General features: G+C 42.4%; 1 protein-coding gene across 3 annotated transcripts in view; it reads left to right on the top strand.

The window, feature by feature from the left end:
* The window catches only part of lca5 (lebercilin LCA5), an 84,097-nt gene that overhangs the window by 28,944 nt on the left and 36,464 nt on the right, over positions 1-18,689 (top strand). For all 3 annotated transcript variants that reach the window (XM_078212441.1, XM_078212442.1, XM_078212443.1), the window contains 4 exons: positions 809-1,338; positions 5,311-5,448; positions 6,942-7,038; positions 12,594-12,721. In XM_078212441.1, the coding sequence (XP_078068567.1) occupies positions 809-1,338; positions 5,311-5,448; positions 6,942-7,038; positions 12,594-12,721 (893 nt within the window). The remainder of the gene's footprint in view (positions 1-808; positions 1,339-5,310; positions 5,449-6,941; positions 7,039-12,593; positions 12,722-18,689) is intronic.

Raw genomic sequence — 18,689 nt, 5'->3', positions numbered from 1 at the left:
ACAGTTGGAGTCCTTTTAGTGAAAAGGCAGCATGACTATGAAAGCAGTTTTTTATGAAGATTTGACTTTGCTTATGTAAGTGCATTTGTTTTTACCAGAGCTGCAGTGCGCTCAGTTTACGTTTTTGCTGCTTTTTATGAAATCCACTCTTGGTTTACCACACCCCATGTTCTTCAATAATTAAAATTCTGCCATTTTACAAGTTTTCCCATAGCCTTGCACATCCAGTGAATACTGTTGAAGTATCGCATCAGCAGTGAGCTGCAGCACCCTCAGTGTCTGGTAAGATGTCTCAAAACAGTGTCTGGTAAAATGAGGAGCTCTTGAGATTTTTATTTTGCTTGTGGTGCATTTTAGCAGTAAGAATGAGACTGCTAAATATTGTTGAAGCTTCCCCTTCCAGACACTGAAGTATCAATTCTCGCTCTTTTGCTTCCTATATTTTTTCCAGTTAGCAACTTCACACTGGACTTTTACAAGTTGAATACTTTTTGTATAAATATGTTGACTAAACATCAAATTATATTGTTTTCCTTTAACATATTTAACAGGAGATTAGCTGAAAATACGTCAGAAATTCTGGCATTGTCTGTCACTTGCTTATAACTGTAAATTGTTTTCAGTTGATGCCAGGTTGTTTGCTTAGCTCTTAATTTTTGAGTTTGTGCAGTGTTCCAGCTTATATGGATAATAGTTTGGATTTGTGCTAATGTGGATATTTGAATGATCTGTTGTCCCTGTTTTAATGAAGTTTTTGTCTTAATCTGATCAAGTTTCAGTTTAATCATGCCTTCAATATGCTTTGCAGCTAATGGGAAATCTAGTTCCAGGCAAGCAGCAAACCGTGGTGGTCGCCGTTGGGGATCCTGTACCCAGAGCTTAAACAAAGAAACTGTTCACAAAGAGGTGGACTTGGTGACTAAGCGCATGTTATCTGCTAGGCTGCTGAAAATTAATGAACTACGAAATGAGGTTACTGAATTACAGGCTAAACTGGAGGATTTGCAGAAGGAAAATAAAATCCTAAAGCGACTCCAGTACAGACAAGAGAGAGCCCTCAATAAGTTTGAGGACACAGAAAATGAGATCTCGATGCTCATATCCCGTCACAATGATGAGGTTAGGGTACTTCGAGAACGACTTCGGAAATCACAGGAGAAAGAAAGAGCAGTTGAAAAACAATTGAAAGACACCGAGGAGGAACTTTATCGTACTAGAAGCTCTCTGCAGAAATTAAAGAAACTTTCAGAGGACAAACATCTGGTGGAACGAGATGAACTGGCACAGAAACTTGCCAAAGCTGAAGTCAAAATGGAAGAGAGTGAAAGAAAATTGAAGGTAATGCTTTTGTAAGACTGTTACGTTTGCCTTTTCTGCTCCTCATCTGACACATTTTTGGGTAGTAGCTCGATACGAATTTTTCCATTTGTTGGGAGGTGAATCTGGATGCTTACCATGTATCGGCACAGGTTTGGAGGCCGAAGGGCCTGTTCCTGTGCTGTACTCTTCTTTGTTCTTTGTATGTATATAAAGCCTGTTGTCATACAGGGATTTATTGATTCCATGTACGTTGAGAAAAGAATAACAAAATGTTTAGCAACTTTTTCCCTCATCTTCTGGATCACTTCTGAACAATGCTTTGAATAGGCGCAAGTAAAATTGACCTAATATTTTTATTGGTTCTAATGTTGAAAACGCCTAACAGGACTTGTGCTTATGTTAGTGATGTAATTAAGGCTTGACTCAATGAGGACAATAGCTGTGCCTAGATTGTCAAAAGCCCAGATGCAGTTTGTGTATTAATTTATTTGATTCTTTCACATTACTGGCTTGGCCAGCATTTATTGCTCTTGAGAAGGTGGGAACAAATTATTTGTAGGAAAGCAGAGTCATTTCTTCAGTCAATCCCAGTAGCCACCACTAACAAAAGTACCTATCCTGATTAAGAACTGAAACATTTATTCTGTTTTTGACAATGAATATTAATTAGGCAATGAGGTGAAAACCCAGGGCAAGGTTTTCTTGGAAATCGGGAAAAGCAGCATTTAGCCTATCAACAGCAATGGCAGTGTTTTATGCCATATAGTGCAGCACTTAGTGTGGCAAAAATTTTCATGCACAGATTCCATACCATATCATTGGGCGGTTTCTGATTTGCCTTCACCTCAGCGCCTTAATGATCAGGGCGCCATATTTAAAAACTGTCCCTGCACACAGCTAGCATACTTGTGGCTACTAAAGCTAAAGAAGCATACTGCCATGAAATTCACCTGCACCTCTCTAGGCTGTCTGCTAGACACAATGTGGAGGACCATCACAATGTGACATACCTGTGCTCTGGGTAAAGACCTGTCAATCTGCCAGCAAGATCACCAATCCAGCATGGGAAGTGGTGGCAGCAGTGGTTAGTGCTAATGTCTTCATGGTTCTGCTCCTGCCTTTGGTGAGCCAAGCTGCTCTGTTGTGGGGTGGGGGCGCACTTGTCAATGCGGACCTAGGCACACAGCCAGGGATTAGGAGCCCTCTCCTAACGGAAGTCATTAGGGTTAAATGCGGGGCTCACGCTAGAGTCAATCTCTTGGCCTCCTCTCCAGTCTTACTCCAGTACCCGCAGAGTCAAACATGGTATCTCCTGAGTCAAACCCTGGTAACCCTCTCCATAAGCACTTTTTTCATCCCTGAGCTCCCATTGGAGAGCTGCTCAACAGGTGCATGACTTTTGAAGCCCGTTGTGCTTTGTACCGTTCTGACACCACGTTGCAGTAGATAGATGTTTCTGACAGGAGGGGTGGAGGTAGAATCCGGGAATGATACTATTCAAATGATGTTTCAGATGTTCAATAGTGGGAAATGTGGCCCACCATTGACTGGGGAGGGAACAATTGCGGCAAGCTTTCATGCCAACGTAAAATGCAACTGAGCACTTTTTGAGATATTCCTGCTCCTGTCACCAAACCCACCCAATGCAAATGGGAGCAGAAAATCCATGTCCCAGTGTCACTGCAATTCAAGTCACATGATATTCATTTTGGTCAAACTTGCTTAGCACAATGTCACTCATTGTATTCTTGTGATCCAGTCTGCTAGAACCACTGCTTGCAAAAGAATAAATTGACAGGATTGCGTGTCAAGGATGTCTGCAATGAGATGGTAATTCCTATGAAATGAGACACCCAATGCTGGGAATAGTCGACAAGTCAGGCAGCATCTGTGGAGAGAGAAGCAAAGTTAATATTTCAGATCAATGGCCTTTTGTCTGGAAGATATTACAGATTATGGTCTGATTAAGGGCTATGGGGAGAGAGCGGGTAAATGGAGTTGAAATCAACCATGATTGAATGGTGGAGTGGACTCGATGGGCCGAATGGCCTTACTTCCGCTCCTATGTCTTATGGTCTTATTTAATAAGTTTTAGGCAAATGCAGGGACAAGTAAGTTAGAGGAGCAGGGGAGAAGAGAACTTAAAGGGAAGACCTATATTAGTGTGGAAGGCAGCAGGGCTTAACTGACAAAAGGGATTGTCCTCGCCACCTAGTTTAAAGTTTATTTATCTGTATGTCGAGCAGGCTTACATTAACACTGGAATGAAATTACTGTAACAATCCCCTAGTCGCCACACTCCGGCGCTTGTTCAGGTATACTGAGGGAGAATTTAGCATGGCCAATGTACCTAACCAGCACATCTTTTGGACTGTGGGAGGAAATTGGAGCAGCTGGAGGAAACCCATGCAGACACAGGGAGAATGTGCAGACTCTGCATAGACAGTGACCCAAGCCAGGAATTGAACTCGGGTCCCTGGTGCTGTGAGGCAGCAGTGCTAACCACTGTGTCACCGTGCTGCCCCAGCCACTTCATTCAATGAATCATTTTACGCCAATATTGGCATAATGCCAATTTTCTTCCATTCAGCTTCAGCAATCCAAGGTTTTTTAAAATCTATCCATGGTACATTGGCCAGCGCCACCCACAATACACAATCCCATAGTACCTTTCTTTGCAAGCACAGGTGATGCAATCCATGTGTTTTCATCACCTGGGTTATTGCTTTGCTGAACATCTCTATTCAGTCCACAAGCATGAACTTCCCCTGCGTTCTTCCCTAGCAGGCCTTTCTTTAGTTCTTGACTTTGATTGTTTTTCTCCACTTCCTCTTTCCCTGCCTCTGAACTTAAAACCTGTGACATCTCCAGTTCTGGCAAAAGGTTATCAACTCCTTTCCGCTTATACTTCCTGACCCTCTCCCCTGCCATGACTCTCCCGCACCACTACATATCCTTCTCCTCCCCTGCATCTTCCTTCCCCTACGCACTTCTACTTGGAGTCGCTGCCCAACCCCCTCTTCTATCTCACCCCACCCCCATTCTTTCCCATCTCTTGCTCTCCCCCTCTCTTTCAGTTTACTCCCTCCCTCTCTTTCTTTCAAATATTTGTCCTTATTCCAAGCAAGCTGTCAAGATGATTAGTAAGATCAATCAATGACCTGACCCTGATGAGGGGAGTTGTGGTTCACAGCTGCAGCCAGTGGTGTTATGAAAGATTCAGTTTGAGTAGGAAATTAAATGTTGCAGCCTATTTTCATCAACAAAAATTAAACTATTTTTTTTTAATCCTCAGTTCAAAATCTCCTCAGTTACTTCCTTGGAAATGTCCCCAATATCCTCAGTTTGGAGGATGGTGTTAGATAAATATTTATCCTGAGCAAATTATCCAAATGTAGCTAAAGTTAGTTTTATTTTTTGCGCATCCTGACATTGTAATTGTTTTCTGATTTAGAATAGAAATGTCTGATTCCTTAAATGCAAGGTTATAATATTTACAACTGAATCCTGAAGATCAAATTTTGGCGTTCTGTCCATAAAGCAGCAATCTCCTCCTGCTCCTTTAATTGGAATTAGACCTGTTTCCCAGATTCCCAAAGGAAATTATTTTTCCTGCTGAGCAACAGAAGCCCTGAGCACTCATAATTCTGAGTTGACCTTTGTTCAAAGCCAATTTCTTCAATATCGGGTAGTTGTGTAATCGGCTGAATCTGTGGGTGAAATCTTTTTCTAATGGATTACAGGAAGGCCTTGGGCTTCCCAGCTGGAAGCCGAGCACAAATTCTTCAAACCTTTGCGTGCTCATAGCATCAACTGTGGTAAATTTGTGGAACATCTGATAGTAATTAGAATTATGTCCTGCCCCAAATGAAACCCGTACCTTGAGTGCAACCAGACAGATTACAAACAATTTATATTGAAGGGTATGGTAAAGTTGAAGACAATATGAAACATCTAGTTCATTTTCTTAAATTTATCTCTCAAATTAAGGAGCTGGAGAAAAACTTGGGGTTGACTAACAACAGCTTCCTTAGGCAAGTGGCCTCTGAGCGGAAGAAGGCGCATGTGGCTCAGGAAAACATCCAAAATCTCCAGGAGACAATCCAGCATCTTAATCATAAACTGAAGGTACTTTGCATTATAAAGGCTTTGTCAAATGGAAGAATTTTTTTCTGACCAGTTGGCAACAATGTATAACGGGCATTATTTGACTAATAAGTGAAAGTTGTTGTCTTGGTGTATTGTTAATATGCTGGAAAACCTTAATTTATTCAGTGAAGTTGTTAGCTACCCAATCAGAATAAATTTAATATATTGTTAAAATATATAGACAAATTAAGTTTAGTCGAATGAAAATTTTGCACTGAAAAGGCAACCATGCTTCAAATTAATTTTCATAATCTTAGAAACCCTACAGCACAGAAAGAGGCCATTTGGCCCATCGAGTCTGCACCGACCACAATCCCACCCAGACCCTACCCCCATATCCCTACATATTTACCCACTAATCCCTCTAACCTACGCATCCCAGGACACTAAGGGCAATTTTAGCATGGCCAATCAACCTAACCTGCACATCTTTGGACTAATAATGTAGGAGTGTTTGGAGAAGAAGTGTGATTATAATTCATTTACTCCAGTGAATTTGTTTTTGCTCATTGCCATTTTAACTTTTAATTATTTATTATATGCAAATATTTCTGGTCAAGATATACTCTAAGCCTTTGTAACATTACTGTGATCTCAGGCCAACTGAAAGCTGAAAATACAATACAATCCCTAAAGTGCAGGAGGAGCCCATTTGGCCCATCGAGTCTGTACCGACAATAATTCCACCCAGGCCCTATACCTGTAACCCCACGTATTTACCCTGCTAAACCCCTGACGTTAAGGGGCAATTTAGCATGACCAATCAACCTAACCCACACATCTTCGGAGTGTGGGAGGAAATTGGAGCAACTGGAGGAAACCCATGCAGACACAGGGAGAACTTGCAAACTTCACACAGTCACCCAAGGCTCGAATCAAACCCAGGTGCTGTGAGGCAGCAGTTCTAACTACTATGCCACTGTGCCGTCCCAATGAATGTGGACGTTTTAAAAAGTCCACTGGCAGTTATATATCCAGATACTTACAACTCCCTGTAATTAAAATGAGTTTTAATTGAATGGATAAGACATGAAGGATGTATTGATTTTGTTTGAGAACCTTATTTCCCTCATAAAGCTCCCTTTTTTGATTTCACTGCTTTAGTACTCTTCATTTCAGACATTGTATTGCATACAGCACTGACAAGAGAAAGTAACTGCTGAATAAAACGTATGGAAAAGCTAACACACAGAAAGATAACTGTAACCTGGGCTGATCTAATCACTTAAAGACGATTTACTTTTAACATTAAAGCTAAGCTCCCCAGTAGCTCAATTAGTAAGCTGACTGCTCTGTGTGAAACTTAGCTTTACATCCCAAGAAAACTAGGTTTGATTGCAAACTGTTCTAAATTAGCTGACCTTAGCCAAGGTGCCTATAGCAACATAATTGTCGGGCTAGTGAAAAGTATATGTTATCTGTGTTTGGCTGTTTCTTCTAAAATGTAAAGTTTTTTTCATATTTATTCAAAGGGGAAGGAAAAGGAGCTAGATATAAAGAATATTTATGCCAACCGCATACTCAAAGCATCACCAAAGAAAGATACTGAAAGCATACCTAAGAAAAAAGGTATTTTTTTCCTTGTTGTTAAAATTCCTGTCGAGGGCAATATTAAATTGAATATGAAAGTTGTGTGCATTTTATAAAAGATAATCTTTCATATACAGGTTTAAGTAATCCTAACGCTGTTTTGTTCATTTAGACATGAGCAGCAAATAAAAAAGGAATATTTTTGTCAGTCATCCATTTTGATAAATTAGTAAATTTATATCATCTTAAAATCAGAGCACTGCATCTTTTTAAAAAGATTTATTGTGTATTATTTTGTAACTTTACTCATTAGAATTGGGACTAAATACTGCTGTATAAGGGTTAACTTCAATAACAAACTGACCTTAAAAATGAAAAAAAACCCGAATAAACACTTCAAAAAAAGCTGTCAACTCAACAAAAAACCTGAAAAACGACCCTGATTGCAGACCTTTGACCAAGGCCATTGCTTTAAGCTAACTTAAAAAGCCAAGTTTCTTTGGTCACATTAATTAAGAACAGTCAACAATGATTTGTTCAGGGAAGATTGCATTTGACTTTTTGAGGAGGTAACGATTGAGAATCAATGTGGGTGACATGTTTGATGTCGTCTCCGTGAATTTTAGCAAGATTATTTGTAGGAATGTTAGTTGTGAGGAGGCCACGGAGAAGCTACAACCGACTCAAGAACAGCTTCTTCCCTGTTGCCGTCAGACATTTGAATGGACCTATCTTGCATTAATTTCATCGTTCTCTATTCCCCAGCTATAACTGTAACACTACATTCTGCACTCTCTCGTTTCCATCTCTATGAACGGTATGCTTTGTCTGTATAGCGCGCAAGAAATAATATTTTTCACTGTATGCTAATACATGTGACAATAATAAATCAAATCAAAGATAGGTTAAGTGGCTAAATAGCTAAATGGGAGATGGATCATAAAGTGGGGGAGAGTGAGGTTATTCACTTTGAATAGAAAAGCAGAATGTGTTTCAGAAGGCATGAAACTTGTAAATTTTGGTGTTCAGAGGAAGTTGGGTACGCTCTTACAAGGAACTCAAATTTAGCATACAGGTGCAGCAAGAAATTAGCAAAGCATATGGCATGTTGACCTTTTTTGCAAGGGGATTGGAATAAGTAAGTCTTGCTACAATTGTACAGGCGTTTGGTGAGACCACACTGTGCAGTTTTGGTCTCCATATTTAAGGAAGGATTGGAAGGTTCACTAGATTGGTCCCTGAGATGAGGGGATTATCTAATGATGAGAGCCTAAGTAAATTGGGCCTATCTTCTCTGGAGTTTAGAAGAATGAGAGCTGATCCCAGTGAAACATACGATACTGAAAGGGCTTGACAGGATAGATACTGAGAGGTTGTTTCTACTGGTTGAGGAATCTAAAACAAAGGGGCACAATCTCGGGTTGATGCTCAATCATTCAGACTGAGATGATTCACTCAAAGAGTTGTGAATCTTTGGAATTCTCTATGCCCAGAGAGTTGTGGGTGTTGCATCATTGATAATATTTATGGCTGAGATAGATTGAGTTTTGGTGTCTCGGCAGGAAAGTGGAGTTATAGCCTAAGATCAGCTATGATCGCGTTGAATGGTGGAACTAACTCGATGGACCTTGTGGTCTATTACTATTTCTTGTGTTCTGTTGTTTTGATAAAGTCTTCCTTAGCAGACTGGTCAGAAAGGTAAGAGTCCATGGGGACCAAGGGGAAGTGACAAGTTGGAATCAAAATCAGCTCCATGGCAGGAAGCATAGGATAGTGGTCGCAGGTATTTTTATGATAGAAAACTGTTTTCAGAACTCTGCACTAGGCCCCTTGTTTTGTCTGGTATATCTCAATGATTTGGACTTGAATGTAGGGGACATGATTAAGAACTTTGCGGCAAAAGTTGTAAAAACTGCCGGAATGATTAATAGTGAGAAGGAAAGCTGTAGATTGCAAGAAGATATCAATGGACTGGTCAGGTGGGTGGAAAAGTGGCAAATGGAATTCAATTTGGTAAGTGTGAGATATTGCATTGAGAGAAGAGATAACAAAGCAAGGAATATCGAATAAAGGGGAGGTAATGGTGTAGTGGCATTGTCACTGAACTAATAATCCAAAAACCAGGGTAATGCTGTGGGGTCCTGCATTTGAATCCCACCATGGCGGGTGGTGAAATTTGAATTCGGTACAAAATCGGGAATTCAAATTCCAATGATGACCTTGAAACCATAATCGATTGTTGTAAGCACCCATCTGGTTCACTAATGTCCTTTAGGGAAGGGAATCTACCATCCTTACCTGGTCTGGCCTAGATGTGATTCCAGATCCACAACAATGTTGACTCTTAAATGCTCTGAGATGTGCAATAAATGCTAGACCAGCCAGCGATGCACACATCCCATGAATGAATATTAAAAAAATTGAGAGGATAATAAAAAAAGGGGACATTGAAGTGCATGTTTCCAGGTCCCTGAAGTTAGAATGACAGGTAAATAAGTATTAGTTAGGCCACAACCAGATTACTATGTCCAGATTTAACCACCATATTACACTTGAAGTGCGGTAATCTACAAGGCTGCAGACCAAGAGCTAGAAAGTGGAATAGTCAGCACAGATACGATGGGTAAAGTTCTATGAATTTCAGCTCTTCAATATTTTGTAGTTGCATTTGTTTATCTGTAAAAACTAAAACCTAATGGCTTCAATAATGATGTATGAAAATAAATAATTACCATGAAAGTTCAGTGGGACATAAAATGTTATGGTGTGTTGTGGATCAGAGTCGGGCATTACTGTCAAGTGTGTTATATAGTAGGGTAGAAGTAACCTACGAGAGGTATTTGCAGCTCATGGTGAATTGGAGAGGGGAAAATGTGGCAGCAGTGCTGGGTTAGACAGCAACCAACAAGGAGGGGGTTGGGGGTTGAGATTGGTGGCGGCACTTCACAGCAGTGGTGGGTAATGAAGATGTGATGAATGGGGTAGAAATCTTACTCATCAGAAGGCTAGGATTGAAATCTTGTTCACTGGGGCAAAGTGAGACAATCCATGAAGTGGGGAGATTAAGGGCTGTAAACTTACTCCCATTTGAGAGGGGTTGAAGGTTTATTTTTGCTCACTGATGGTGTAGAACATGAAAAAGTTTTAATGTGGAGAGGGGAATTGAAATCTGGAGTTTTTCTCAATGGAGGGAACTAGGAGATGTAGATGGACCCAATTAACACAATGGGTGATTTTTATATTTCTTTATTCTTGCACGGAATGTAGGGACCACTGGCTAAGCCAGCATTTATTGCCAATCCTTAATTATCCTTGAGAAGGTGGTGGTTAGCTGCTGCCTTGAATCACTGCAATCCATGTAGAGTAGGTACATCCATAATGCTGTTCGAAAGGGAGTTCCAGGATTTTGATCCAGCGATAGTGAAGGACTGATGATATAGTTCAAAGTCAGAATGGTGTGTGGCTTGCAGGGGAACTTGCAAGTGGTAGTGTTCCCATGCATTGCTGCCCTTATCTATAAAGGTTGCAGGTTTGGAATGTGGTGTCGAAGGAGCCTTGGTGAGTTAAATATGTGTACACACAAATATTTTGTTTGGAAGACATATTGAGGTAAATAAAATTGTCTATCTTTGTTTCTAGGCCCAGACTCGGCGCTATTATGATTAGTGCATCTCTGCATATATGTTGATAGATTTTTTTAATTCCTTCGCGGTATGTGGGTATCGCTGCCCAGGCCAGCATTTATTGCCCATCTATGTTGCCCTTCAGAAGGCGGTGGTGAGCTGCAGCCTTGAACCGCTGAGGTCCCTGAGGTATAGATACACCCACAGTGCTGTTAGGAAGGGATTTCCAGAATTTTGACCCAACAGCAATATATTTCCAAGTGAATGATGAGTGACTTGGAGGGGATCCTCCAGGTGGTGGAGTTCTCAGGTATCTGCTGCTCTTGTCCTAGATAGTAGTGGTCGTGGGTTTGGAAGGTGGGAATGGAACCTTGGTGAGTCCCTGCAGTGCATCTTATAGATGGTTCACATGACTGCCACTGTTCATCGGTGGTAAAGGGAGTGAATGTTTGAGCAGGGGGTAGCAATCAAGCTGACTGCTTTGTCTTGGATGGTGTCAAGCTTCTTGAGTGTTATTGGAGCTGCACTCATCCAGGCAAGTGGAGAGTATTCTATTACATTCCTGACTTGGGCTTGTTGATAGCAGACAGGCTTGGGGAGTCAGGAGGTGAGTTACTTGCTGCAGGATCCCTTGCCTTTGACTTGCTCTGGTAGCCACAGTATTTATATGGCTGCTGCAGTTCCATTTTTGGTTAATAGTAACCCGTAGGATGTTGACAGTGAGGGATTCAGCAATGCTGATGTCTTTGAATGTCAAAGAGCAATGGTTACATCAGTTCTTGTTGGAAATGGTCATTGCTGATTCTTGCATGGCAGGAATATTAATTGCCACTTGTCAGCCCAAGCCTGTATAATGTCCAACTCTTGCTGCATATGGACACGGACTGCTTCAGTATCAGAGGAGTTGCAAATGGTCCTGAACATTATGCGGTCATCAGTGAACATCCCACTTCTGACTTTTTGATGGAAGGAAGGTCACTGATAAAGCAGCTGAAGATGATTGGGCCAAGGACACTATCCTGAGGATGTCCTGGACCTCAGATGATTGAACTCCAATCACCACAACCAACTTCCTTTGTGCCAGGTATGACTCCAACTAATGGAGGTTTTCCCCCCTGATTCCCATTGACTCTAATTTTGCTCGGGCTCCTTGATGTCATACTCAGTCAAATGCTGCCTTGATGACAAGGGCAGTCACTCTCAACTCAACTCCTCTGGCATTCAAGTCTTTTGTCCATGTTTGAACCAAGGCTGTAACAAGGTCAGGAGCTGAGTGACCCTGGCAGAACCAAACTGATCATTTGTGAGCAGGTTATTGCTGAGTAAGTGCTGCTTGATAGCTCTGTTGATGTCCCCTTCTATCACTTTACTAATGATCGAGAGTAGACTGATGGGGCGGTAATTGGCTGGGTTGGATTTGTCGTGCTTCTTGCTGAATGAAGTAATCATGTAAATAATAGTCTGAAGACTTACTTACAATATTATAACTTTATTGAAATAGCCATAAAAGAACATATTAATGCACAAAAGACTACTGCATGTATGGAACATCTTAATAGCTTGTTTTCTTGTTGCTTTCTGTGTATGATAGTTTCCCTCCTGTTGTGTGTGTAATCTCTAAATATGAAGTTAAGTGCTAACAGTACCAGCTGACAATGAGGCAGAATTGTCCTATTTAATGGCCAAAAGCTAAACAATTCTCTGCAAGCTTCAAATTAATGAAGTAACCAATTTTTCAGATTTCATTTCATATACTATTTAATCATTTTATAAACCATTGTACAATGTATCTGTATCCAATAGCACAAGGCCATTATGGAGGGAAAACAGTCAACAAAAACAGGCACTTACTGGATTTTAAGTAAAAGATTTTACTCCAATGTGCAATACCGGAAGAGATTGCTTCATATAAATAAATGACAAAAATGTAATTAATCTGGTTTATTACTACTTGTTTTTTGTCTATTTTAGCTACAGTGCCCAACAATGTGAAAGAAGTACAGACTGAAGAGTACTTCTTGCCTTTAGAACTACCAACTCCACCCCTAGTATTTAGTGGTGAAGAGGAACTAAAAAGTAAAGGAGAATTTTCACAAACGGTATGTTTTTTCGAATGTATACAAAATGGTTGAAGACAATGGCGTATTATTCCAGTAGGTTGTATTTGATTACAATGCAGATATCCAGGCAGTGAAGGCTAGAACACTGGAGATCTTTCTCTCTCTTCACAGTAGAAAATAATTCTGTCTCAAAAACTGCAGTTAATGCAGTGGAACTTGGTGAAGTTACTATAGTAAGAAGTCTCACAACACCAGGTTAAAGTCCAACAGGTTTATTTGGTAGCAAATACCATAAGCTTTCGGAGCAATGCTCCTTCGTCAGATGGAGTGGTCTCTGTTCTCAAACAGGGAACAGACACAGAAATCAAATTACAGAATACTGATTAGAATGCAAATCTCTACAGCCAGCCAGGTCTTAAATGTACAGACAATGTGGGGGGAGGGAGCATTCAACACAGGTTAAAGAGATGTGTATTGTCTCCAGACAGTACAGCTTGTGAAATTGTGCAAGTCCAGGAGGCAAGCTGTGGGGGTTACTGATAATGTGACATAAATCCAACATCCCGGTTTAGACCGTCCTCATGTGTGCGGAACTTGGCTATCAGTTTCTGCTCAGAGTACCCTTCGTCGTCCAGTACTTCCCCGGAGCGGAGAAGCTCCTCCGGAGCCTTCAACATGTCATTGATGAAGACGAACATCTCGCCAAGGCCATCCCCACACCCCCACTTCTTGCCTTCAAACAACCACGCAACCTCAAACAGACCATTGTCCGCAGCAAACTACCCAGCCTTCAGGAGAACAGTGACCACGACACCACACAACCCTGCCACAGCAACCTCTGCAAGACGTGCCGGATCATCAACACGGATGCCATCATCTCACGTGAGAACACCATCTACCAGGTACACGGTACCTACTCTTGCAACTCGGCCAACGTTGTCTACCTGATACGCTGCAAGAAAGGATGTCCCGAGGCATGGTACATTGGGGAAACCATGCAGACGCTACGACAACGGATGAATGAACACCGCTCGACAATCACCAGGCAAGACTGTTCTCTTCCTGTGGGGGAGCACTTCAGCAGTCACGGGCATTCAGCCTTGGATCTTCAGGTAAGCGTTCTCCAAGGCGGCCTTCACGACACACGACAGCGCAGAGTCACTGAACAGAAACTGATAGCCAAGTTCCGCACACATGAGGACGGTCTAAACTGGGATGTTGGATTTATGTCACATTATCAGTAACCCCCACAGCTTGCCTCCTGGACTTGCACAATTTCACAAGCTGTACTGTCTGGAGACAATACACATCTCTTTAACCTGTGTTGAATGCTCCCTCCCCCCACATTGTCTGTACATTTAAGACCTGGCTGGCTGTAGAGATTTGCATTCTAATCAGTATTCTGTAATTTGATTTCTGTGTCTGTTCCCTGTTTGAGAACAGAGACCACTCCATCTGACGAAGGAGCATTGCTCCGAAAGCTTATGGTATTTGCTACCAAATAAACCTGTTGAACTTTAACCTGGTGTTGTGAGACTTCTTACTGTGCTTACCCCAGTCCAACACCGGCATCTCCACATCGAAGTTACTATAACCAGGGAGAAGGTACTCAGTAAACTGAAGGGTTTAAAAGTAGATAAGTCCCCCGGACCTGGTGGCCTATACCCTAGGGTGTTAAAGGAGGTGACAGCAGAGATAATGGATGTATTAGTTATGATATTCCAAAGTTCCCTGGATTCCGGAAATGTACCGGTGGTCTGGAAACGTGCTAATGTGACATCCTTATTCAAGAAAGGAGAGAGGCAAAGAGTGGGAAACAGTAGACCAATCAGCTTGACCTCTTTGGTGGGAAGTTGCTGAAGTCAATCGTTAAGGAGGAGGTGACTGAGTATCTGGAAAAGCAAAGCTCAATTCACCAGTGTCAGCACAGTTTTGTGAAGGGCAAGTCTTGTTTGACAAACCTACTAGATTTCTTTGAGGATGTAACCAGCAAGGTAGATAATGGGGATCCTGTGGGCGTGATCTATCTGGACTTCCAGAAGGCATTTGATAAGGTGCCACATTATCTGGACTTCCAGAAGGCATTTGATAAGGTGCCACACAAGAGACTGGCATACAGAAGAATGATGGGGGATTTAATTAAGATACATAAAATACTCAACAGGATTGATAAGTAAATGTTAACCAAATGTTTCACCTTCTAGAACAGTCTAGGACAAGAGGTTATAGTTGTAGAGTAAAATGGGAGAGGTTCAAGAATCATAGAATCCCTATAGTACAGAAGAAGGCTATTTGGCTCATCGAGTCTGTACCAACCACAAGCCCACCCAGGCCCTTTTCCCATAACCTTTATTTACCCTGCTAATCCCCCTGACACTAGGGTCAATTTAGCATGGCCAGTCAACCTAACCCGCACACCTTTGGACTGTGGGAGGAAACCAGAGCACATGGAGGAAACCCACGTAGACATGGGGAGAAAGTGCAAACTCCACACAGACAGTGACCTGAGGCTGGATATGAACCTGGTCCCTGGCACTGTGAGGCAGCAGTGCTAACCACTGCACCACCGTCTCGCCCTTAGATAAGGAGAAGCTACTTCTCTCAGAGGGTTGTCAATCTATGGAACTCGCTGCCTGAGAGTGCAGTGGATGCAGAATCGATCAATGGATTCAAGAAAGTGATAGATAAATATTTGGTCAAAAGCGGGATAAAGGGCTACGGGGAAAAGGCAGGTAAGTAGAGTTAGGATGAGATGGAAATCAACTATGATCATGGGGAAGGGGTTATGTAAGGAGAATATGAACCATGGGGAAGGGGTTATGAAAGGAGAATATAGAAAGTTAGGTAGGGAGTTAAGAAGAAGGAACGCAAAGGTAGTAATCTCGGGATTGCTGCCTGTGCCACGAGACAGTGAGGGAAGGAACGGAATAAGGTGGAGGATAAATGCGTGGCTGAGGGATTGGAGCAGGGATCAGGGATTCAGGTTCCTGGATCATTGGGACCTCTTTAGGGGCAGGTGCGACCTGTACAAAAAGGACGGGTTTCACTTCAATCCCAGGGGGACCAATATCCTGGTGGGAAGGTTTGCTAAGGCTGCTGGGGAGTGTTTAAACTGGAATGGTTGGGGGGTGGGAATCAAAATGAGGGACTGGGAGAGAGGAGGTTAGCTTAAAAATAAAAGGGACTTGTAGACAGTGTGAGAGGGAGGATACACAGGTGACGGAGAAGGGGAGCGCTCAGACCGAAGGGTTGAGATGTGTTTATTTTAACGCAAGGAGTGTAGTGAACAAAATGGATGAGCTTAGAGCGTGGATCACTACTTGGAAGTGTGATGTGGTGGCCATTACAGAGACTTAGTTATCTCAGGGACAGGACTGGATACTTCAAATGCCGGGTTTCAGATGTTTTAGGAGGGACAAGGAAGGAGGCAAAAGAGGTGGGGGAGTGGCACTGTTGATCAGGGATAGTGTCACGGCTGTAGAAAAGATGGGACGCCACAGAGAGATTGTCTATGGAATCTCTATGGGTGGAGGTTCGCAACAGGAAGGGGTCAATAACTTTACTGGGTGTTTTCTATAGGCCGCCCAATAGTAGCAGGGATGTGGAGGAGCAGATTGGGAAGCAGATCCTGGAGAGATGTGATAATAACAGAGTGATCGTGATGGGAAATTTTAATTTCCCAAATATCGATGGGAATATCCCGAGGGTAAGGGGTTTAGATGGGGAGGAGTTTGTTAGGTGTGTTCAGGAGGGCTTCCTGACACAGTATGTGAATAAGCCTACAAGAGGAGAGGCTGTACTTGATTTGGTATTAGGGAATGAACCTGGGCAGGTGTCAGATCTCTGTGGGAGAGCATTTTGGGGATAGTGATCATAACTCTATCTCCTTTACATTAGCATTGGAGAGAGATAGGATCAGTCAAGCTAGGAAAGTGTTTATATGGAGTAAGGGCAATTATGAGGCTATTAGGCAGGAAATTAGAGGCATAAATTGGAAGGAGGTTTTCTCAGGGAAATGCATAGAAGAAATGTGGCAAATTTTCAAGGAAAATTTGTCTGGAGCTCTGCAGAGCAACGTTCCAATGAGACAGGGGAGTTATGGTAGGTTACAGGAACCATGGTGCACGAAAGCTGTAACGAATTTAGTCAAGAAGAAAAGAAGAGCCTACAAAAGGTTCAGGGAGCTAGGTAATGTTAGAAATCTGGAAGAATATACGACTAGTAGGAAGGAACGCAAGAGGGAAATTAGAAGATCAAGAAGGGGTCATGAGAAGGCCTTGGCAGACAGGATAAAGGAAAACCCCAAGGCATTCTACAAGTATGTTAAGAGCAAGAAGATGAGATGTGAAGGAGTAGGACCTATCAAATGTGACGGTGGGCAAGTCTGTATAGAACCGGTAGAAATAGCAGAGGTACTCAAATGAACTCATTTGATCCACTGGAGCAAGCTGAGAGGGGTGATTGAAGGCAGCAGTGCTGGTGAGAGATTAATTGAATTGTTTATTTATTTAATTAGTCAGCTAGTGTGTGTATTTTTTTGGCCTTTACTTTAACAGCAGTTTTTCAAGTTTAAAGTGAAAACTAGAAGTGGGCAGCAAAGGAGTCTGGGAAGGGTTTTTATTTTAACTTTAAAAGTCAGTTATCTGGGAGGTTCCCCCTCATTGATCCACTGGAGCAAGCTGAGAGGGGTGATTGAAGGCAGCAGTGCTGGTGAGAGCTTAATTGAATTGTTTATTTATTTAATTAGTCAGCTAGTGTGTGTATTTTTTTGGCCTTTACTTTAACAGCAGTTTTTCAAGTTTACGTGGATAATTGGAACACGTTCTGGGGAAGGTGGGACCTGTACAAACAGGACGGGGTGCACCTGAACCAGAGGGGCACCAATATCCTCGGAGGGAAATTTGTTACGGCTCTTCAGGGGGGTTTAAACTAATTTGTCAGGGGAGTGGGAAAGGGAGTTGTAGTCCAGAAGTCAGTGAGGGTGGTGAGGTATTGGGGAAGGTATCAGGGTCAAGGGTGGGTACTGGTAGACAGGAAGGTGGGTTGAAGTGTGTCTACTTCAATGCAAGGAGCATCCGGAACAAGGTAGATGAACTTGGGGCGTGGATTGGTACTTGGGACTACGATGTTGTGGCCATTACGGAGACGTGGGTAGAACAAGGACAGGAATGGTTGTTGGACGTTCCGGGGTATAGATGTTTCACTAAGTGTAGGGAAGCTGGTAAAAGAGGTGGAGGAGTGGCATTGTTAATCAAAGATAGTTTAACGGCTGCGGAAAGGCACTTCGTGGGGGATCTGCACACTGAGGTAATATGGGCTGAAGTTAGAAATAGGAAAGGAGCGGTCACGTTGCTAGGAGTTTACTATAGGCCCCCAAATAGTAATAGAGATGTGGAGGAAGAAATTGCTAAGCAGATTATGGATATGTGTGGGGGTCACAGGGTAGTTGTCATGGGGGACTTTAACTTTCCAAATATTGATTGGAACCTTTGTAGGTCAAATAGTTTGGATGGGGCAGTTTTTGTGCAGTGTGTGCGGGAGGGTTTCCTGACACAATATGTGGATGGGCCGACTAGAGGTGAGGCCACATTGGATTTGGTACTGGGAAATGAACCGGGCCAAGTGTTAGATTTGGTTGTGGGAGAGCAATTTGGAGATAGTGACCACAATTCGGTGTCTTTTGTAATTGCAATGGAGAGGGATAGGGCCGTACGGCAGGGCAAGGTTTACAATTGGGGGAGGGGTAATTATGATGCGATTAGGCAAGAATTAGGGGGCATAAGTTGGGAACAGAAACTGTCAGAGAAAGGAACTAATGAAAAGTGGAACTTTTTCAAGGAACAAATACTGGATGTCCTTGATAGGTATGTTCCTGTCAGGCAGGGAGGAAATGGCCGAGTGAGGGAACCATGGTTCACAAAAGAGGTGGAATGTCTTGTGAAAAGGAAGAGGGAAGCTTATGTAGGGATGAGGAAACAAGGTTCAGATGGCTCGATTGAGGGTTACA

This window comes from Mustelus asterias, chromosome 5, assembly GCF_964213995.1.
Source record: "Mustelus asterias chromosome 5, sMusAst1.hap1.1, whole genome shotgun sequence".
Lineage (NCBI taxonomy): Eukaryota > Metazoa > Chordata > Chondrichthyes > Carcharhiniformes > Triakidae > Mustelus > Mustelus asterias.
Note: the sequence above shows the minus strand (reverse complement) of the source record. Positions and strands in the feature narration are given on the sequence as shown.